Below are 22,840 nucleotides of genomic sequence, written 5' to 3' on the forward strand. Positions count from 1 at the left end.
CTCCCCAACATGTCAGTCTGGACAAAATACTTCAAAACTTCACTGTGCATTAGAGATAAAATTGATTTCAAATTCTACCAAAAAACAATTGTTTACATCCGGAAGAAATGCTCTCGGTTGAGTTGTTATCGGAAAGTCATAACAGTGTTCGCAAGCATTCAAGTAATACAAATGTCTTGCACTTCGTATCTATTTATTCCATATCTACAACTATTTTTGTTTATGGCAGCTGTGAAATGTGAATTGTATGGAGAAACTACTCTCATGTCTTTCTCAGTTCCTTTTCTTTTCTATTCACCCAAATCTTCAGTTCTTTCCACTGAATTTCAACCGGATTCCAGGAGGAGACTGACTGGTCTTTCTCTGAAACTACTCAATTGTTTTTCTTGGCCAAAGAAAAACAATTTTTGGCCAAAGAAAAGCCACCCTTGCTTATTGTTCAGAATTTTATGAAGAAAATCCTGGTAGATTTCATAAGTTGTGCTGATTTAGGCACGGCTTTATTTGCCTTTGTGCTTGTTCTTTTCTTCATATCGTTAATATCTACTTCACGTGTTATTCTACTTTATTACACAACATTTATAGACTCGTTTATATGAGGGGACTACTTAGGCTTTTACTGACATCTGGTCTGAGTTTAATGTTAATATGCCCACTAGAAATAAATTTAATGAGTAAAAAGCATGGAGTTAATGCTTATTTTTCTGGGCCTATGTCGGTTACTATTTAGCAGGAGCTCACCGTTCTTTGTGAAAAAAACTAAACCGATAATTAAGTTTGAAATGACAAAAACATACAAAAAAAAAAACTCATTTCACAATATGTACACAACTTTTTAAAATGATATGAAATTTGAAAGTGGCAAAAGGAGGGAGCGTAAGCTTGTACCATGAAAAACAAGCAAGCTGGAATAAATACTGCAGCCCCAAGCGAGGTATGACTGACACTGCAGAATCAGGTCAGGCACACTAACCCAAATAAGAACGCTTCAACCAGGTCTAAATCTCACCAGAATTAAGGTCAGCTCACATTTGACAGTTGTTAGATAAAATGTGGCTAATTGTTCCAATTCTCAGTGAAAGCTTGTACGAATCCACACACTCAAAGACAGTTGAGATCCAAAAAAAAAAAAAAAAAAAAAACGCACTCAGAACCTATTGAGGACATGAGCCACAGTCACAGCTGTTTAAAGGTGTCAAACATCCACAAGAGACTAATAATATCCCACTGCATCTACAATGTTAAGTATAAACTGAAAATAGCATATTTAAAGCGCCTGACTGTTAAAAATGATGAGTCTGTGTCCTTGTTTGCACACAAACAACCAAGGGTTTGTTGTGTGTGTGTGTGTGTGCGTGTGTGTGTGTGTGTGTGTCATAAGAGAATCAGAGCTGGCTGTATTTTTTTCCCCCTCCCTCTTCTGATGTGTAAAACCACTGGTCTCCAAGTGAGTTACCCCACAAGAGAAGCAGAGCAGAGCTGCAACAAGCCACAGAAGACACATTGTTCACACCAGGCAAGAAAAAAAAAACAACCAAACCAATGACTGAGTGGATATTATTTGTTCAACTATTTGTGGGGCTGCTTCTTATTCCAGGTAAGTTTTACATTCACTGATTTTGTTGTTGTTGTTGAATGAATTAAAATGTAGTCTATGTGATATCTTTTTTTTTTTTTTTTTTTTTTTTTGGTCATTCAGTTTTGGATCATTTACTATTAATGTATCAAAATCCATTTAATTTGTATGAAAAACACAGGTGGTTATTGCTTTGCCAAATACCTGAACTATCTCTGAGCTAAAAATGTGGAACGTAACCAGAGGAATTTGCAGAACTTTATCTAAAAGAGAGCATTGTATTATGAGATAAAAAAGAGACTTGTATACAGCTGAAAAAAAAAGTTTAGTTTCTGACAGTTAAGATAGTTGAAAATGTGGACAATAGCAAGTCTTAAAGCTCAGATTTAAAAGCAATGGCTGAATAAACCCTCTGTAACTATCAGAGCACATTCTGTGCAGTAAGTTTGACAAAATTAAACTAAACCAATAAATAACATTAGGAATTAGGTCAAGTTTTAAACTTGACCTACCAATGATCAATACTAATAAGTCTGTTTCTGCAACATTTTGATTACCAACAACTGGATTCATTTTAAGCTTGGTTTCTGCATTAATGTCAAAATTACTCAGACATGAGGCCACACTGTTCTTTCTTCTCTCTCCAACTGCAGAGCTCTGAAAGTGTTACTCCTATGAAAAACACACATGTATCCCAACACATGAGAGTTAGAAAGATGTAACTAAAATGAAATGATTTTTCTGTGGATGTAAATTTGTAAAACATCCACTTTTGCTTTAGTTAAGTTTATAATGTCACTTTCATTGTTGGATCTGTTGGAGCAAAAATATTACAGTTGTTTTAGGGACGGCCAATCTTCTAAACCTTATTTCTTCTTTTTTTTCATATCCCTCACTGCCAATAAAATCACTGAGTTTGAAAACCATTTTTTTATTGTTTTTGTTCAGATTACAAAATGTTGGTGGCAAGAATGCTATCATGTTCACTTTGGGTTATTTTTGGACTCGGCTTTTGTCTCATGTGAGGCATTTTTTTAAAACTTTCTTTTAAAATATAACTTTAGTTCATGTTTCCTGTCCTATCTGCATTCCCATGGACTCAATATTCAGGACAATTGAAAAAAAAAAATGCTATTGAAAAAAATATTTAAAAAATCTAAATTGCAGAGACGGTTTGTGATGAATCATGTCAATAGATAACATGTCACTGTACTTTTATGTAACAGGTGAAGATGCCTCCTGTGCTATTGAGCTGACCCCACCTCGTGTTGTCGTGAAATATGGAGATCCAGTCTCAGTCAAATGCACAACATCAGCAGAGGAATTTGATGGACTCGGCTGGGAAGCTTCAGAAGGAGGCACAGGTCTTAAGGAAGAGAGATATGTGATGCTGACAGTTCAAAGTGTGGCAGAGTGGGACAATAATCCAATGTGCTTCATCACTAGCGGCACGAATCAATGTAGCACCAGACTTGGACTTGTTATCTACAGTAGGTCTAGCAGATTGAGCACAGACCAATTTAACACTTTAACAACTCCTGATAAAATAAACCTTTTCCTTTCTTCCAGCATTTCCAGAAAACATTAGCATCAGCTCCAGCATTGAATCCAGTGAAGAAATGAGAGAAAATGAAGAGTATATCCTCACATGTAGCATCCTCAACATTGCACCTGTTCAAAATCTCACCGTAAGGTGGTACCAGGGAAACCAGATCATCTACAGTGAGAATCTTACAAATAGCACAAAGAAACCCACAAACCAGACGTCTATCTTTCGTTTTACACCAACAAGACAGGATGACCGAACCACTATCAGATGCGAAGCACATATGGACTTGGGGCCAGAAGGTCCACAATTTAATGCATCTTCACGTGAATTAAGTATTGGAGTGAAGTGTAAGTAATGTAAATTGTATTTTACATTTTCGTTTGTCTTTCTTTGGACTCGGCACAATCGAACCAATTTACATAAAAATAAAATCAGTGTTGAATTAATTTTATGCTGCAGCAATGCACAACAAAAACATTATATAATCACCATGCTATCCAGATGTTTCACTCACCTTTACATGATGGATTCTTGAAACACAGCAACCAGCATGCAATAAGAATACTTCACTGATGTGACAGGACCTTTTACAAAACAAAACCCACTTCATTTCCCTATCCTTAGACCCATGTTAAATTGTCTGTATTGTTCTATGCTAGTTGGACCTGAGATTGAATGTCACACCGTAGAGGTAGACGAGGGAGAATCTTTGGATGGGAAATGTAAAGTGACAGGAAACCCTGCTCCGAATATTGAGTGGCTGAAAGATGGACGTCCCAGAAGCCTGACGAATCCTCTGGGAAGACATGACTCGGGAACATATGAGGTCAAAGCAGACGGTCTTACCTTGGTTGAAAAAAGAGTCCAACTTAATGTGTTCTGTGAGTGTAATTCTTGCATTTTAAATGTCTTCTCCAAACATTTTAACCATTTTGTAGGTGGTGTGTTCTTAGTGTAAAGAAAGTTTTATGTTTTTCATTACAGACGGACCAGAGTGGATGTGTCCACATACATATACTGTTCAAGAACACACTCGACACAACCTCACGTGCAGTCAGGGCTTCCCAGAACCTACTGAGATCTGGTACAAAGAGGAAGAGGAGGTTCAGCTTCCACACATCCTAACAAGGAGCAATGCGGGCCAGTACTCCGTCAGAGTTTCAAACAATCGGACAACTCTCAACTTCACAGTGGACATTGTTGTTCATTGTAAGCACTTCATAATTTGTTTCTGGTAAGATACACATGATGTGTGATTGTTTTCCTACAACTTATACATGGTCATTTGTTTTTTTCTGTAGACCCTCCATCACATATAGTGGAGCTTGAAGATTCAGAAGTTGAGGTTGGGGAGGTTTTGGGACTGAAGTGCTCTTCTGTAGGTAACCCACGCCCCAACTACTCCTGGATTTACTACAGGACTCACAATGTGAATGAGAGAACAGAAGATGGAATATCTCGCCTAATCATCAACAATGCCAACGGATTCAACATTGGTTCCTACACTTGCCATGCTTGGAATGAGAAAGGAAATGTCTCCAAAACAGTTAGAGTCACTGTCAAAGGTAGGTCCAATACAATGAAGGGGACTGATGCATGTAACACACAGAATATATCTAAACAGTCAAATAATGACTTGCTAGTTACAATGTTTTATATTGCAATTTGTAGGACTTAACAACGCACATAAAAATCTCCTTAATGTCCTTAAGAACATAATGGCTTTCACGTTATGCATCACTAAGATATTCATACTTTTTTTGCTGTTTCACAAACGTCAGTGTATTTATAGGGCTTTCTTTAGTTTGTATCGCAGATCAACTCAAGTGCTGCAAAGTTCTTTATAAATAAAACTGAAAAGTTTGCATTTCAATTCAGTCACCACAAATAATATGTGAACACTACAGTTTTTAAATCTTACTACAGAGTCCATGGTCTGGACTTTGACTGGGCCAGTCAAATACATGAATTTGCTTTAATTTAAAACATTTGTTTGTAGCTGTGGCTGCATTTCATAAATGTTTTTAAAATAATCAGCATCATATTCAAAGGCAAAAACAAGTTGGTCTTGTAGATTCAATTGTTTAATCTAATCTAATCTAATCTAATCTAATGTTTATTTTTTTTTAATTCAGCTTTATATATATTGTGCCATTTCATAACAAAATACACCAAACATATCAAACATCTTTAGGCAGCTGAGAAAGAGTGCATTTTGAAAACATAGTAATATTTATGTTTTTGCATTTACATGTCTGCTCACTAATGTCTTTAAATGTCTGATTTAATATGTTTAGTCCAGCATACATAATATAATATAATATAATATAATATAATATAATATAATATAATATAATATAGTATAATATAATATTGTGGCAGTTCTTGAAATATTTTCCAGGGAAGGCATTTAAATATTCCAGATTAGTCACTTTGAATCATCAACGCTTTATTCTGTCGCTTGTTTCTTTCCACTGGTAGTTTAGCTGCAACCAGCGCAGCTTGTTGCTGCTCAGCTGCTACATTTATAGTCTCGGTGGGAGTGTGTGGGCATGCCGTGTCTCTATGCCCAGTGTTTTTTTGGGGGGGCTGTCTTCCTCTCCGCCCGACGAGGAGCGGCTTGGAGCCTGTCACGGTAGCTTAGCTTAGCTTGTTGCTTAAAAAAAAAAGAAAGAAAGAAAGTCCACATACTTCCATTCAGTCCGCCTCTTGCTGTTTCCGTGCAGCTGAGGTGAAGCAGGAGAAACTCTAGAGGAGCAGAAGAGTAGAGGAAGCTGGAGAAATTACCTCTTTAGTTGGATTCCAATGGAGAATTTCAGCTGCCCTCGCCTGCTCTTAGTGCCTTTGATTTTACAGCTGTTGGCGCTTTCTAAAGGGACAAGCTCCAGTAAGTCGTGGCTCTTAATGTGAGCACTTAAGACGTCATGTTTTCTTTTTGTGTCGGAGTAAAAATGTCTGGTTGCTAAATTAATGTTGCCTGCGCGTTTAAAAGTTTATCGGGGAGCTAGAAGTATAAATATGATGGGACATATTCATATTCAGACTTGATGTAGATCAAAATACTACAAGTAGAAAATCAGAAATGTAACCTTTTTTTAAAACGTCTTTAATGTACGAAGTCATAATTGTTTTTTTTAAGCAGTAACATCAAGCTTGATGACTATTATAGTGTGAGAAAAGTGGATTGTTTGAATATGACGCATTGAACTTATCAATACAGAATAGCTTAAGAATGCAGGGCACAGAATCCACCATGTAAGGGAGGGGAATATCCTTCCTGAGCTTTTTCCTGCTGCGTCCAGACCTACCATTGTATTAAGGCCCTCTTCGCTTTTCAACACTGTTTCATTATGCCACTCTACATGGAAATACTGTGTTATCGCAATGACTGTGGTCACTTAAGTGAAATAACATTCTCTGTTCCCACTCTGTTTTCCACAGGTGCCAAGCAGGAATGCCCTATTGAAATACAACCAGAGACGATGGTGTTGCAATACCAAAGCAGCGGACAGTCTGCGGTCTGCAAGGCCAAAAACAATGTGTCTGATAACGTGTACTGGCTGATTAGACAGAAAAATGGAACCAATAAAAAGGAAAACATAAGTTGGACTCCAAACACACATGAAGACTGGGACCCAAGTCCTGTTTGTCATGCACAGGTTTGGGGAATTGGATTGTGTAATAAAACTCTACACTACATTCTTTACAGTAAGTAGGTCTCATTTGTGTCCTGTCGTATATATACAAGTCATATATATATGACTTTTAATCATTTTCATTTATCTCACCTGCAGAACTACCAGAAAATATCTCTGTGAATGGAACTGTGAACAACTCAGCATCCAGAGAAGAGGGAAGTAACATGACGCTGGAGTGTGAAATTGTGGATGTGGCGCCTGCAAAACACCTGAGAGTACGGTGGTTATGGCAAAGAGGGAATGAGACTATTGAGCCTGGTACAGGATTCTTTTTTTATTATTATTATCATTTGTTGTTTATTGGTACAAAAGTCAACAATCTCAGCAAAGTACATCTTATCATTTATCAAGGAGTCCTCACGGCTTTCTTCTCTGTTGTATTACACATTTTACAAACAAAATGCTTAAACTGGTGTGTAAAATATCTGCTGCCTTGCAAATAAAAGCTTTAAATCATCAAATAAAGTATAATATCAGCAATAACCTGTGCAAATACAAGCAACAGAGAAAATTAAAATCCCAAACTGGCCCTGTGTGAATAACTTAATTACTGGTTGTGCCACTTTTGGTGGCAACAACTACCATCTAATATTTGTGACATGTGGCAGTGTTTTTTTTTATTATTTTATTTTACATAACTTTGGAAAAGGTTTCACCAACACAGCATATGCAGATACCAGTTTGCCCCCAAAGACCATGAGTTGTTCCAAAAATAGATAAATCATTAATCATCAACTTAAAATTAAACTTGTGTCAGTCAAACATATTTTTTCTATCGTTCCTTCAGATACCTAAAGAAAAAGATACACAACTTCGGATATCTCACAAACGAGACATTAACATACATGGAAAAAACTTTTAAGAAAACCTTATATTATAGCAGAAAATATGGTGGTGACTGTTGGAAAGACTTTCAGTTGCTATTGAAACCTATTGTGAGGAAGCGCAAAGGTTATATGAAGGAATGCAAAATAATTTTTTTTTCCCCATGATGGAGTAGCTGCTTTTAGAGATCTTGTCCATGTGATCAGATGCATTCTGTTTAAGTGATTTCTTGATCCTAAAGAAGAGACGGTGATTAATCTTGGCCACGGAGAGTGAAACTGAATTAAAAGTATGGGTAATCACAGTTCATTCATGATTTAATCAGGGAGGCCGTTACTCCCAGGTTCGTTTGAATCGCTTTTTTTCCCCCCCCTTAAAAATTATATCCACATCTCAAAACTGCTGATTGTATTTGTTTAGGCTATTTTTGATCAATGATGAATTGTTTGGTGACCTGAAACATTTAAGTGTAACAGAAAAAAAAAACAAAAGCAGAACTTTTTTTATAGCACTGTGGACTTTAGTGTTTTTCTTATTGTTTTACTCCTCAGATTCAGTGGGAATCATCAATAAGTCGGAATGCAGCTTTCCTGAGGATAAATCTCCTGTAACGGTGGTTTGCACCAGGAACATCACTCTGAACAGGACTCTCCATGGACTCCAGGTCAAATGTGAAGCTGAACTGAACCTGGGACCCGAAGGTCCTCAGCCTCCTCCTCTTATGACATCTGATCCATTCACCCTCAGCGTCCACTGTGAGAACTACATTTACTTCATTACAGTCAGTGTTTAAAGCAGGGGTCCCCAAACTTTTTCCTGCGAGGGCCACATAACTGTTCCCTTTTCTGGTGGGGGGCCGGTCTTAGTTTTTCGAGAAAGAAACCTTAGAAAACTTTTGTTGACAGGTGGGGGGGATGAAACTGTGGACCGGGGGGGTGGGGGCTGGATTACTTCCGACAACATATTCGCGTTTGTAGATAGATTTTTACCCAGAATGCAAATGGAAAAAAACCGTGAGCGAAACGGTGACTGGTACTGACTAGTATATATTCCATTGAGGGAAACTAAGTTTCATATCTGCTCAAGAGCCCCCCCTGGTGGTTGAAGAAAATTCCACATATATATGAAAAAAAACACTGAATGCTCTCTGGTATTGTTCAGGGGGCCGGACCAAATGAGGAGGCAGGCCAGATCCGGCCCACGGGCCATAGCTTGGGGACCCCTGGTTTAAAGGCTCTACAGATGGAGATTGTGTCACTTCAATTATTGGACAAAATACTAGTTATAAGTCAAATTATTGAAATAAATTTCATTATCTCACATTTTCTCTCCTCTGTGTCTCAACAGATAAACCCAGGATTAACACTACAAAGCTTCCTGAGTTGGTCCCAGTGATCAGTGGTTATAAAGAGGAGCTTGTTTGTGAGGCTGACGGCAACCCGGCCCCAACGGTCGCATGGAATTACACAGCCACGGCGTTTCTTGGGCCAAATGGCATGCTCACTGTAAATGAAGAAGGCACATACATCTGCATTGCTAATAACAGTCTTGCCATTGTCAAGCATGAGATTAAAGTCATTTTAACAGGTAACTAAAATCCTGTTGGAGAAAACACATTTTTGGAAAAGGGTTTTTAAAGAGATTTGCTGTGGTAATTTTAAAGCTCTGCAGGTTCAGAAAAAAAAACCAAACATAAAATTGAGGAATTTTATATTTCGTACACTTACTGTACGGGTCCTGTTGCTTGATTCATAGTGGTTTGCTTTAAATGAATCTTCAGCACAACTGTCAGACGTTTTCTTTGAAAGCTTATGAAGAAAAGTAATTTCACTTGCAAAACATGAATGTGAAAAATGTTTTTTAGGAACAAAGTAAGTAGGGTCCATCCATAAACCAAACGCATGCTGTGTCAGAACAGGACAGGATGCGACGATGGTAATGTTTAGTGCATTAGTTTGTTAATGTCACAGCCTTCATGCTGCTGCTGATGATGATAGACCTAACTATATTCATCCTGTCTCCTGGAGCAGGGGTTTTCAATTCTAAAACCCCTGCTGGCGACCTGCAACCTTTAGATACGTCTCTGCTTCAACACACCTGACTCAAATACAGAGTTCATCAACAGGACTCTGGATAACTTGACTGCAAACTGAAAAGGTTATTCAGCCATTTTATTCTGGTGTTGTGGGACCAGAGACACATCTAGAAACTTCCAGAAATCGGCCCTCGAAGCCTGGATTTGAAGACCCCGGTTCAAAAGTGTTTTTAAACGTCATAGTATGTTTCTATGTCGCCAGTCATATCACACCACCTGTCCAAAAGAAAAAAAAATCCCTCCCTGCCACATTATGTGGTCTTGGAAGAGATATTAATCGGTTATGACTTGTATGTTTGATGAAATCAAATCATAATCATGGTTTGTGGTTTAATTTTATTTAGCAGAACAGTAGCAGCAGGTTGTAAAGAGACTCTGTGTCTCTTTAGTCTTCACTTCTTACCAAAAGCCTAAGAAAAGAAGTTGTAAACGTGACAAGCTGGACCAGAGGGTTGCTGCTTTTTGTCAGGTCCAGGTTCAGTTACGTTATTTGCTGAAAGAATGAGGTGAATCGGTTACCTGATTACGGCAATGTCAGGATTCCTGGGTCTCAGATTGGACAGATTGGACTCAAAAGACATTGCTTCTACACATGGATTGGTCAACGCTGTGTCCAGACTTTGGGATGTTCTAGAGAAGATTTTGTGCAGAGGTCCAACTCGTCATCTGTCCAAGATGATGAAACTGATAGCATTTACTGTAAATGTCTCCTATACTGTATGAAGGCCACTGGTCTTCAGGTGTCTGCAGTTTGATTCTCGATCCAAGGACCGTTTCTCCAAGTTTTTCACCGTTTTCTGTCTGCTCAGTTCCCATCAGATTACAGTCATTAAAGGCTTGTACAATCACAAAATCTAAAACGAAAAACTGAAATATATAAAGATAAACTTAATAGGCAAATTGTGCTGACCAGTAACGGACAATAAATTCTGCACAGATGTAGTTGTTATGTGTTCAGAACAAAAACCTTACCTAGAACATCTGTTTCGATTGGCAAAAACAGCTTTTTATTATTTTGAATAATCAGTAAATGTAGATTTTTGTTTTTCTTTGGGTGCTGACAAGATAAAAAAAGGTTTATGCATTTTCACACAAAAAAAAATAAATTTTAAACCTCTTAACCAACAAGAAGTCTTGAATTTTAGTGTTGTTTTGTTTCTTTTGCATTAACATGTTGTTCTTCTGCTTTCAGAGGACTACCTGCCCCTCCTAGCTGGATTTGTGGCTCTCACAGTGGTAGCTATCTCCATCATTTTCATCTTCATCTACTCAATCTACTACAAGAACACCAAAATGCGTCGCTACAACCTTAAAAACCCTAAACTCAGCATTCACAATGGGAATGTGGCTCACAACGGCTGGGACATCCAGCTACCAGTCACCAAGCTGTCTTAGCAGCACTCCTTTCAACGGCACATTAAGGATATCCTCTCGGTCTGAATTCAGATTCACACTTGGACCGGTTGAGAGTAGCTTCTGCTGCTCATATTATTGTTGCATCTGCTTCTCCACATTTTATTCTTAAAGAAGTTTCATGCTTTTATGATGAAGGAAAAAATTGTCAGATCTTCATTTGTTTTACTGGATCAGGCAAAATGAAGAATGGGGTGAGAAGGGAAAAATTGAATGAGATGAAAGAGATGTATTTTTCATAAGAAAGGAGCGCGTTATGATTATTGTTTTTGCTTTGGTTTTGTGTATCTTCGACCTTTCTTCAGTGTTTACTCAGTTCATTAAGAAACCAGGCAAAATTTGAGGATTTAAAATCAACGTAAAACTTAATTTGTCACTAAGAAGTTATATCCATTTATTTTTATCTGGTCTCAATAACTCAGTGAAGGTTGAGGTATATTTGGAAAACTTCCCTGCACTTTTGTGTTTTGCATACAATCTGCATCCTCCAACTGTGTCAGCCCTTTGTGAGTGGTGCCATACTGTGCTAGGCTCAAGCCTAATGAACAAATTCTCTTGTTCAACACTTTAATGTGTTTTTTGTTGTTTTTTTTTCTATGAGTGACTGCAGCCATTTGTAGCTTTTACATGTAAATTCAGGAAAATATTTTTATGTAAATGAAAAACTTTCTATTTATTTATGAAGAACAGTTTAACGTTGGCTTTAAAATTGGACTGCATGTATAAACGTTGCAGATAATGTTGGAACTTTAGCAGCCTCGATTGTGATATGTGAAAGAACAACACACTGTATACATTTGTGAATACTGCTGTAAATATTTACATTTGTGTAAATCGTTTTTTTTTAACTATTAAACTTATGCATTTTCATAACACGTTGTCTAAAATAAATTTAGACAATAGAAAAGTACTTTAGTTTAATGTACTTGGGGGTTTCTCTATTAGCCACAATCATTTCTTTTAATCAAACATGCTAAGTGATTCAATATGCTTTTTATTTATGTTTACTTCTGTACTTGAAAGAAAACTAGAGCAACACAGGTGAAACGAAAACGTGCGTCTGATAAAAAACAAAACAGTTTTGACCTTTCAACACTTAGGAGGAACTATCTTTGGATCGTTAAAGCAACCGCAGATGCTGTTCCTCGGACGGTGTTCTGTTTTTCATGAACAGAACACCGTCAGCTGTTGTGATAAAAAAAAAAAAATCACTCCAAAACATTAAATTACCGTAAATTAATGTCACGAAAGGCTCGTTTTATTAAAATTTACTTACTACTTCTTGATACCACTGAGAAGCAAAGGGCGTGGGGCTTAACGCTTACCTGCTGCAACATGTTTTGAGCTCTGACTCACGAAAGGGAGCTTTACGAAATGCACGTCAACGCACCACATTTGCTTTTGCTTTCAATGATTCCCAGTGTTCTGAGACGGAGCAGAAGCGCCATACTGTAGCGTAATCTCTCTGCGGATCCGGGGAGAAGTTTGTGTCACCATAACCGCACTTCCCTTCACTCTGAACGCCCAGCAGTGCCGAAAACCACGATGCGGTTGTTTCTGTTCTTCGCCTTTATGATCTACGCAGGTAACTAAATTTTCATTGCTGCTTTTCTTGACTGCTTCTGCTGATACAGTAGTTTACCACCGATATTGTCATATTAGCGCGTCGGTTTTCATTTCTCAGCCGACGCCCTCTTTCTAAGGAATACTCTGAGGTTACTCTTTTTATTACTTCTGAACTGGAATCATATTTTAATGACTACTGATTTCATAAGCCATCCAGTAGCTTATAGAAGAGACAAAACGTATGGAAAATGTATAGGTACGTAAATTTGCAGCGCAAATAAAGTGGTAAAAACTTGTGGAAGGCATGTCATGAATCATTGTCATTTATTGCATACCTTCAACAGCTGTCTTTAGTTATTTTTAATTTACACATTGCTGAGAAAGTGTGTTGCCTTTTAAAGAAACATGGATGTGTTAGGTTTATATGAGCATTGGGAGAAATTAAACTTACTCTTGTTTGCCAGAACTTATTTAAATCAAGTGATGCAGTTTGAAAAGTGAAATGTTGCTTAAAATAATATTTCAGCAACACAAACACTTAAGTATACTGGATATTTGATCACTATGTTGCTGTAAAGCATGCTGGGTTGAGTTTTCCTTTGGTTTTTATAGAAAATCATATCATTAAGGTGAAAACATGTTGCTCTCATGCTGCCATGTTGTGGCTGGTTCTATGATTTAAGAACATACCATAGCCAATGAAACCTGTAGTGATGCAGCATTCATATAGGCAAGAATTTATTTGCTTCATTAAAATATTTTTATATCAGATCTTGTTATTTTAGGACTGACCCAAAAAAGGCGGAAACATTTACAGACTTCTTTTTTTCCTATGCTAACGGTTTTTCGGAGTTTCCCTGTGAGGTTACCACATTCTCTAAGACAGCCATACCCAAAGGATGATGTTGCAACCTGCAAACCTCAGGTTGTTTTATTTTGTGGTGATATGCAGAATCATTTTTCTTCCAAACATGGATTGTGCAGCTTTGCCATTGTTTCACAGGCCTCTGTATTTTTTCTGCACCAATTCTTTATAAAAAGCTTCAATTTGGTTTTTTTTTGTTTTGGTTTTTTTTTCCTTCAGCAGTGGAGTCTTTTGCTCCAACTGTGCATATTGGAGCAATATTGTGGAAGGCTTCTTATTTTAAAACTGTACCTGCTCTTTCCAGGTCTTTTTGAAGCTCAGTATTTAATTATAAATATTTGATGAGAGAAATCTTGATGTTTTCTTTATTTATGTTTTCCACTGTATAATCAGAATGACTGTTGTTGTAAGTCCATGTATTTATTTCATGTATTTCATAATGATAATAAGAATTATTATTGGTAATTGTTATGACTGCTTCAGAGATTTAGCTGTAAGGCTGCAGCTAACAATTATTTTAATAATAGATTACTCTATTGTTTATTCTGATTAATTGATAAATTGGATTAAAACTGGCACATTCTTTAGATTTATCATTTAACTACTTAGACTTTATTTTATGCAGTAGTAGCAGTACATTAAAATAAACAATTAATTCAATTTCTTTTTTAAAATAATAAAATTATTTTCTTGCTTTAGTGTATGCTTGACCATTTGTAGCAAAGGACGAATCTGCAGCTAAAAAAATACTTCTGACATTTACCTGTAAAACGTTCAGCTTATTCTACTTGACTTAACATCTATACTGCATAGGGCTATTCTGATTATTATTATTTTTTTTTTAATTTGCCTGTTAATAATTACATAGCAAAATGTGATTAATAGGAGTTTATTAACTCATTTTAATATTAGGGGAACCTATAAAATTTCCATTTGAGGAGTTCTGAATAGAACATAGTTACAGACTGGCATCAATGGAAGGATAATGTATGTTGAAATCTGCAAGCAAAAGGCTGCAGCCTACCTGTGGTGGAGAGCAGAGATGAGTTAGTTTGCAGTCATGGTTTAATAACTGGCTTTAGCAGTTGCTCAGGTGTCCAAAGTTACTAATCAGTCTTGCAGAATGGGTAAGTGCCCAAACTAACGACAAGAATCCTGCAGGTGTCCTAATAATCATTTGTACTGTTTTGTCTTAATTACTTCTCTGAGTGTTGTGTTATTTCAACAAATGGCCTGGTTTTGAGTATGTATACTCCAGTTAACGATTGATTAATTAATTATTGAATTAGTTGAAGATTATTTAAATTATAGGTTTATCAGTACTAATCCAATAAATCTTTAGCAGGGCCGTTTTAAATGGCTGTTTGTGCAGTAAAAACTTTTACTTAATTTATGTCAACTGTGTCCTTCTAGGAAAGCGTGCACATGGCTGTGGAATGAAGTTCACTCCCCCGATGGTATATTTGGAATTTGGAGGTTCTACGGTAGCCAACTGCAATACATCATGCAGCAGTGTGGATGGGATTGGCTGGGAGTCTTCATTTGGAGGAACTGGCCTAAAAGAGGGACTCACCACTTTAGATGTGAACCTTGACAATGTTAACGACTGGGAAACTGAACCAAAATGTTATACCGTGTTCTCTAATGGTTCACAGGATAGTCAAAAGCTACCAATTACTATTTACAGTAAGTTCATCCATCCATCCATTTTCTTTACACCCTTGTCCCTCAGTGGGGTCGGGAGGGTTATTTACAGTAAGTAAGTTGATTAATAAATGTGACAGTCTTATGCAAGATGCACGCACGCACGCACACACACACACACACACACACACCTATATATATATATATATATATATATATATATATATATATATATATATATATATATATATATACACACACACACACACAATGAATCTGGGAAGTATTCATTTGCAGTCTTTACAAGTTGTATGAATATGAATTAATCTCTTATCCCATCAATGTAGAAAAAAAGGCTGAGTGTTTTCTAAATTTATTAAAAATGGAAGAAAAAAAATCACATTTACGTAAGCCTTCACCATGAAAATTAAAATTCATGATCATCCTGATCGTCCTTGAGATGTTTCCACAACTTAAATGTAGAAACCACCTGTAGTAAATTCAGTTGACTGAAAAGGCACACCACCTGTCTATATAAAGTCCTACATTGGACACTGCAGGTAAGATCAAAAACACCAAGAATTGTATCAAAGAAATTGTATGTAGACCTCTGAAATACGATTGTCTTGAAGTAGGAGTCTGGGGAAGGATGCATAGCGGTGTGTGCTGTTTTGAAGGTTCTAATGGTCTTAATCTCAATGTCCTCCATCGTTCATAAATGGAAGACGTTTGGAACCATCAGGATTCTTCTTGAGCTAGTCGGCCATCTAAACTGAGAGATCATCAGAGAAGGGCTTTAGTCAGGAAGGTAACCAGGGTGTCCAGAGGAAAACTACTCCTCAATAAAAGGCACATGACAGGAGTTTACCCACAGGCCCTTGAAGGATTCTAAGACTCATAAAGAACCAAATTCTGTGGTCTGATGAGAACAAGTTTGAACGTTTTGCTGTGAATACCAGGCATCATGTTTGGAGGAAACATGATGCCTGGAATGAAGAATATTGGTGTCAGCATCATGCTGTGGGGATGTTTTGCAGCAAAAGGAACTGGCAGACTAGTCAGAATAAAGAGAAAAATTAATTCAGCAATCCACAGAGACATACTTGATGAAAACCAGCTCCAGAGTCATCTGGACTTCAGACTCAGGTGAAGCACACTGTAAAGATCTCACAGTGACTTCAGAACATCTCTGTAAATGTCCTGGAGTGGCCAAGCCAGAGTCCAGACTTGAATCTGATAGAACATCTCCGGAAAAATCTATAAACGCCAGACAGACGTCTCTCATCAAACTTGATTGAACTGGAAACCTTGAAGGAAGAATGGGTGAAACTGCCTAAAGATGGGTGAGCTAAGCTTGTGGCCTTATATTCAACTCGACTTGAGGCCGCAGTTGTCAAAGCTGGGTCAACATATTAAGCAAAGTCTGTAAATGCTTGCATAAATGTGATTTCTTGGTTTCTATTTTTAATAAATAGAAACTTACAAACTCACATGTTCATAATGGGGTATTTGCATGTAGAATTTTGAGAAAAAATATAAATTTTATACAATTTTGAAATAACCAAATATGCTGTGGATACTTTTCATATTAATATAGATTGATAAAAAATACTGTTTATGTCCTAATTAACTTTTTTCCTGTATCACTTTTTGCTGTAGAAATGCCAGCGAAGGTATCTATGCCAAAGCCTCTGAGCCCTCTGATGGCAGATGATAAATATCATCTCTTAAAGTGCTCAGTTTTTGATGTTGCACCAGTAAACAGACTTATCATATCCTGGTACAAAGGAGATAAAATGTTCCATGAGCAGAAGTTTGAAGGTACCGATCGACATCCAGTCAATAGGTCTGTTGAAGCAACAGTAGACATTGTTGCAGAGGATAACAGAAAGAAGGTCTGGTGTGAAGCAAAGCTAGACTTACCAGCAAAACAACGTCCTCAGCCGATGCGATCAGAGTTGCATGAATTAACAGTTTACTGTAAGTTTGTCTATTCATCAAAAGGAGTCATTTTTGCAGCTAAATGTCAGTCTGTCTGTATTTTTAATTCCTCTTTTTCCTTCTCTTTACATAATTTAATGCTCATCATCAGATCCACCAACCCTTACTGAGCCTAAAAATGAGACCTTGGAAAATGTTACTGGCACAAAAATATCTTTGAACTGCACGGCTACAGGAAACCCTACTCCACATTACGAGTGGCACTTTGCGAACAGTACGCTAAAGTGGACCCGGGACCAAAATGCGACTGGGCCAATTTTAACTTTGGATTTCAGGACTCCAGGAGTCTGGAAATGTGTAGCCTCTAATGTTGTGGATAAAACAACCAAGTATTTCCACCTCAACAAATCTAAAGGTAATCACATCTCTCTAGCAATCCTACATTATCTTTTCCTCCTGTTGTACTGTTTGTCAATAACCCTCCATGCTACTGTTCTCTAATAGGTGGTCAACCGGAGACCACTGCTGGGGCTTCATGTACTCTTTGTTGTAATCCTTATTTTGGGATGTGTAGCTTATCATAAACAAAAGACACTATTCTTTTGCAAGAAAGAATGAGAATGTAACAGAAATTGTCATCTCCCACAGATAATTATACCACCATGGCAGCCCTGTTGGGAGTATTTCTGACTCTGGGAATTGTGATCATCATCCTCGGCGCCGTTTTTGTGACAAGAAGTGGATCGTGTACTATCCCAAGAACTATCTATTAACCTCCTCCCACCAGTCCAAAAGAAATCTGACTTTTGCATAATTCAATGTTGGATGGCTTTACTGTAAGATTTTGTGCTTGGTGAAATGTTAGTTCATTTTAGAACTGAGTGCTTTTATTGGTGGTGCATGTTCAGGGCCTGTTTGTACTTGCTTGGCTCTACTTTTAGAAATGCTGAATTTGTCTTCTGCCTTTGAGATTTCCAAATTATTACCACTGTTGAAACAAACTTCCTTTTCCGGTTGCACTAAGGGTTTAACTGTGTTTCTTAACCTTAATAAAGCTCCACATTCACAAGCTTACTACAGAAATGTAGCAAACTTACTTCAGGAAATGATGGACATTCAAAGTCTTCTCTCGGAAGACAAAAGGTGTTGCACGCTGCTACAACTAAAAGCACAGTACTTTTTTTCCATCTCCCAAAAGTCAAACACCGTCTATTAGTGTTGAAATGTTAGCTTTTATGAAAATATTTTGTGAAGATTGTAAAGTGGTAGAGGGCTCTAAGTTGAAGCTCCAGCAACACTTGAAATACTGAGGAAACAAGTTTACCTATCACGACGGTACAAGCTGAATTGTCTGAACCTGCTAATAAAGTTTTCTCAACATTTCTAGTGTTGGTGGAGTTTTCTCCTCACCAGATTTTCATCCCTTTTCGTGCACCTTGAAACTTTACCAGAAACTTTAGTATCTATAATTCTCCAGCCCAATTTTCTGAACACGTTAAAGCACCATTTGGGACATGTAGCCTCTTTCACTCATCTGCAACAACCTCTCTCAGACCACCAGTTTCTCTAGACCAAACAAAACTACTGGATCAACCAGATATTTTCTTGCTGCACCGACAGAGAATCCAGAACATTTAAAGAATCAGGAAAAACGACAGCAAGATCTTTATCCAGCTCTGGGTAACTTCTTCCTTTAGCTTATCGTATGGACTATCCTACAGTTTTTTGCTAATTAATTGACTTAAATGTCAATTAATGAAAGTGGCTTTTTGAGTTTCCGTGAGGGCGCAGTTCATGGCATAGGTATACCAAAAAAAAGGCTATACCTTTTTTTTATATGTATTTTGTTCAAATACATTATAACATTCTTACTTGAAGTTTGCTTGTTTGTTGTGCTGTTAAAAGCAATTGTTTGTACTTTTCAAATACCATTTTTAAAGAATGTGCAACAATATGTTATGATTTCATTCTTATCACAAGCACAGAGTTTTTTTTAATTCAAGCCCTGACTAAAAGATGGTTTGGAAATATGTAGCCTATGCAGTAAAACCAGCTCTGTACCAGGGAAACAACCTGATTAAATTATCTTCACCTGCTGAGAAGAGTGCATTATAGAAGGAACCTGATGGGTTCAAAATGCGTGTGGCTGAGGTGCAGCTTAGCTTTTTTTTTTTTTTTAACAGCTCCAACCAAAGCAACTGTCGTCTCCTTGATTTGGACATGATTATGGTTGTTAAACCCGCAGCAGGTAGTTTGTGCAGTTGATTTCAGGCTCATTTTGGTGCTAAACTTGTATAACCTTTCATCAAAAATCTTAGAATTTCCAGATTTTTAATGAAAAAAATCTGGAAATTTTTTGCATCATTGCATCCTCGTTGTATAGAGGATGAACATGTTGGATGTTTGTTGTATTATATTTTAACCTCGACTTATGACTTGTTAAATTTATGCATTTTCATTTAACCGTAGTGGATCATATTTAAGGGTTTCTTTTTTGGTTTTATTTGTAATTTTTGTTTTATGTTTGGACGCTATCTAACATATATTCAGTAACGTTACTCAGCACAACTTCATGCTGTGTGAATTTGTTTTATTATTAATTTTTGGCACATGTACAAATCATGTGAGGTTCTGCAATTTAAGTTTTTCATTTTGCTGTGCTGCGCCTTGATAATGTTTATTTTGCACTGAGTAAACCTACAAACCATGCAATGCTCTTTTATATACCAACATGTTTTATTATGAAACAAAAAGCATGAAACTGATAAAAGAAAAATATTTTTTTTGTGTGAAATCTTAAGTTAATTAAAACAGTTTTGTTTTCATCAGTGTTCTTTTACATCGACTAAATTAAAAGGTTGAAATATTTTGTCATCACTTTTTTATGTTGTGAATAGCTCCAAGTAGAACAGATTCAACAAATGTTTCCTTTCTCCACTTTGTCAGACCCTTACCTCGCTCTATCAGCCTTACATAATTAAGCACCGAGTCAGCTGCACTTATTAGATCCCGACATCAAATGTCAGGATAGTATAGAGGAGTTTGTGTAATTCTGTTTTCAGCTGGTACAATAAAGCTTTTTTATTATTATCATTATTGTCTAAAAACTGACTTAATTTTCTTCTGTCATTTCCAACAGACTTAGCTGAAAAAGTGAGTCGGTTGTTTTTGTGTTTTCTGTGTTGCTATAACAACCTGGCAGATGGGCTTCCACACTGTTGGAGTTCAAAGACAAAAGCTTTACTATCAGAATATCCTGTGAACTTGTTGGGGCATATCTAAAGCTATGAGTAATGTGAGAATGTGCACAAGTAGTCTGCACGTGTCCAAATTGCGGTGCGGGGGCCATTTTGCGGCACTGTGAATGATTTTATGTGGCACTCAACCATAGTTCAAGATTTACATAACTTTAGTCTGCAAAATCATTTGATTGGTGCAGATACAAATATGTCGGGGTACAATTCTCACTGATTAGAATATTCTATAGTTTCTTGTTGATGTAAACATTAAAATAAATGTGTTTTCACAACTTTTTGCAAAAAATAAAATCTAATTTTGTGGCTCTTCCAAATACTTTCAATTTAACATTCTGGCCCTTTCAGTAATGCAAATAAAAATGAGGTGTGATGGAAATGTTGATACTTTTTTTAACCATTTGTTTACTGTTATATCTGCTGTATTTAAACTGCTGTATTTGTCTGGAAACTTAAAGAAGTCTCCAGGCAAGGCGCAGGTGCTTCTGCAGCTGTGAAAAGATAAGAGAACTGAAATATCTTGTGCAAAATGCCTGTCTTTGCAGTTGCCATATGGAATGCATTTCCTGTACTTGCCTGTGCTGTTGAATTATCACTGTGATCACATGCCTGTTCTCTGAAGAGAATAAATATTGAAGGTTTGCAAGCTCTCTGCGGAGTTAGCCTGAACAGCTACGTCTGACACGTTTCTCCCCTTTTGCAAAAGACAAGCCTTTGTGTCCTTGTGATCTTTTCAGAGTTCATTTGAAGAATAGACCTAATGAGGTGTCCCTCCTGTGTCCGGGCCTTGGGAGGGACGACGTCTTTAATCCTCATCGCCTCTGACGGCGGTTACCGGAGTCAGATCTTTTGTCGGTGTCTGAGGGCCAATGATTATTATTTGTTCAATAAACTATCAAATAACTACTTACTCTCTGTGTGAGTCTGTCCAGGTTGAGATGCTTAGTCATCATTTGTTTGCGGAGGCACTGGAATGCATAATATGCCTATGTACTATGATCCTTCACAGACAGAATGAAACTGAGGAAGGCTAAACATTTACAGGATGACACATCTATGAGGAAATGACTTGGCTCTGACTTGGCTCTCAGCTAACCAGTTCTTTTCAAAACGAGTTGAGCCACTGTAGCCACTTCAATGGAAAAGTCGATGGTCATCACCAAGTAGAATGACATGGGTTTAAATGAACACCCTGACGTTCTACTGCTTTTAAAGGGGCAGTATTATGTCTTTTCCAGGTACATGGTGCCACCACCTGGGAAGGTGTCTTATAATAGACAACATCGTCAACTTTTTAATATGTTTGCTTTGTGCAAGAACAACAACGGGCCACGCAATGACGCACCTCTGTATTTTTTCCCATTGTAATCTTGTTCCTGGGTAGGCTAAAGGTTTCCTTGCTTGTGCAGAGACAGTAAGTTAATCTTTCTTATAATGGGTTTTGGGGAAGTTAGAAAATTATTGGTTTACAAGATTGAGCTATGAGACATGCTGCATTTAAATCATAAAAAAAAATAATAAAAAAAAGAAAAACAGACTATATTAAAAAAGAACCTAAATTATATATGTTAAAACTTTGAGTTAAGCTTCTGAAAACATAAACTTAACTCAAAGTTAAATTATCTCAGTAATTCTTTGTGTGGAGGAAAAGATCAAAACATCAGAGCATTTATGTGTGGAATTTCCGTGTGAAGCATGGTCAAATCAAATCTTTGCAACTATCTATTTGATTGTATGAGATTTCATTCTATGTTTTTGTATAACAACTGGGCTTGTTGGTTCTTTTAAAATGTCTTAACATATTTGTAGTATATTTTATCTGTTTTTGCGCGATAATGCTTTTGCTTTGGAATAGCCATCAAACAATGCCGAAGGGAATTACTAACAAAATTAGTAATTTAGATCAAAATGATCAAGTCAGAACATTTGCTTTCAGGGGCAAGCAACAACACAAACTAAAATATCTTTCAGTCTCAGCTGTTCTATGAATATCTGCCAGTTGAGGTATAACATAAAGCAATCGATAAAGTGTTTATCTTGCACTGAGTAAACTTACAAAATATAATTTCTGTGATACCCTTTGTATGTGCTACATACTAAAATGGTTCTAATGTAAAATCATTTGTGTATAAAATCAATTTATTTAAAGCACAAAACTGTTTTTGAAATCTTAACTCTAATTAACCATTGTTGTTTTTTTTTTAATTATCGGTGTTGTTTTACTTCAACTAAGTTAAGAGGTTAAAGTATTGTGGCATCACTCTTTTGTGTTGGGAGCATCATAGATTTAGCAAATGTTCAGTCCATTGACTCTGCCAGACAGCCTTCCATTAAAAACCACTGCCATCTACTGATTAGATCCTGACATCATTGTGAATGTAAAGTGTTTCCTCTCTTCTGCTGATAAAATAAAA

General features: G+C 36.9%; 2 protein-coding genes across 2 annotated transcripts; both read left to right on the top strand.

Annotated features, from left to right (window-relative positions):
- Positions 1 to 505: 505 nt before the first annotated feature.
- On the top strand, positions 506 to 12,029 carry LOC106915664 (B-cell receptor CD22). The gene is made up of 11 exons (XM_014983409.2): positions 506 to 1,597; positions 2,803 to 3,066; positions 3,146 to 3,472; positions 3,785 to 4,006; positions 4,110 to 4,334; positions 4,427 to 4,690; positions 6,567 to 6,833; positions 6,920 to 7,081; positions 8,200 to 8,403; positions 8,996 to 9,235; positions 10,936 to 12,029. Exons 1-11 carry the CDS (start codon positions 1,543 to 1,545, stop codon positions 11,136 to 11,138), a joined length of 2,433 nt encoding a protein of 810 aa, XP_014838895.2. The 5' UTR covers positions 506 to 1,542; the 3' UTR covers positions 11,139 to 12,029.
- Positions 12,030 to 12,548: 519 nt separating this feature from the next.
- Positions 12,549 to 21,332, top strand: LOC106915665 (vascular cell adhesion protein 1-like). Its single transcript, XM_014983411.2, has 5 exons — positions 12,549 to 12,741; positions 15,001 to 15,273; positions 16,891 to 17,211; positions 17,324 to 17,587; positions 17,821 to 21,332. The coding sequence occupies exons 1-5, from the start codon at positions 12,702 to 12,704 to the stop codon at positions 17,943 to 17,945; spliced, it is 1,023 nt and encodes a 340-aa protein (XP_014838897.2). The 5' UTR covers positions 12,549 to 12,701; the 3' UTR covers positions 17,946 to 21,332.
- Positions 21,333 to 22,840: the final 1,508 nt, after the last annotated feature.

The sequence above is a fragment of the Poecilia mexicana genome, unplaced genomic scaffold, assembly GCF_051168715.1.
Source record: "Poecilia mexicana isolate PSO_F unplaced genomic scaffold, ASM5116871v1 scaffold_8, whole genome shotgun sequence".
NCBI classification, from domain to species: domain Eukaryota; kingdom Metazoa; phylum Chordata; class Actinopteri; order Cyprinodontiformes; family Poeciliidae; genus Poecilia; species Poecilia mexicana.

What these genes read in the sequence shown, in the direction of transcription:
- LOC106915665 (XM_014983411.2), top strand. Translation starts at nt 12,702, where the DNA reads ATGCGGTTGTTTCTGTTCTTCGCCTTTATGATCTACGCAG. An exon ending in GCTACCAATTACTATTTACA is followed by an intron (nt 15,274 to 16,890) that starts GTAAGTTCATCC and finishes TTTTTGCTGTAG; the next exon opens with AAATGCCAGCGAAGGTATCT. An exon ending in CCACCTCAACAAATCTAAAG is followed by an intron (nt 17,588 to 17,820) that starts GTAATCACATCT and finishes CATCTCCCACAG; the next exon opens with ATAATTATACCACCATGGCA.
- LOC106915664 (XM_014983409.2), top strand. Translation starts at nt 1,543, where the DNA reads ATGACTGAGTGGATATTATTTGTTCAACTATTTGTGGGGCTGCTTCTT. An exon ending in GGGGCTGCTTCTTATTCCAG is followed by an intron (nt 1,598 to 2,802) that starts GTAAGTTTTACA and finishes TTTATGTAACAG; the next exon opens with GTGAAGATGCCTCCTGTGCT. An exon ending in ACTTGGACTTGTTATCTACA is followed by an intron (nt 3,067 to 3,145) that starts GTAGGTCTAGCA and finishes CCTTTCTTCCAG; the next exon opens with CATTTCCAGAAAACATTAGC.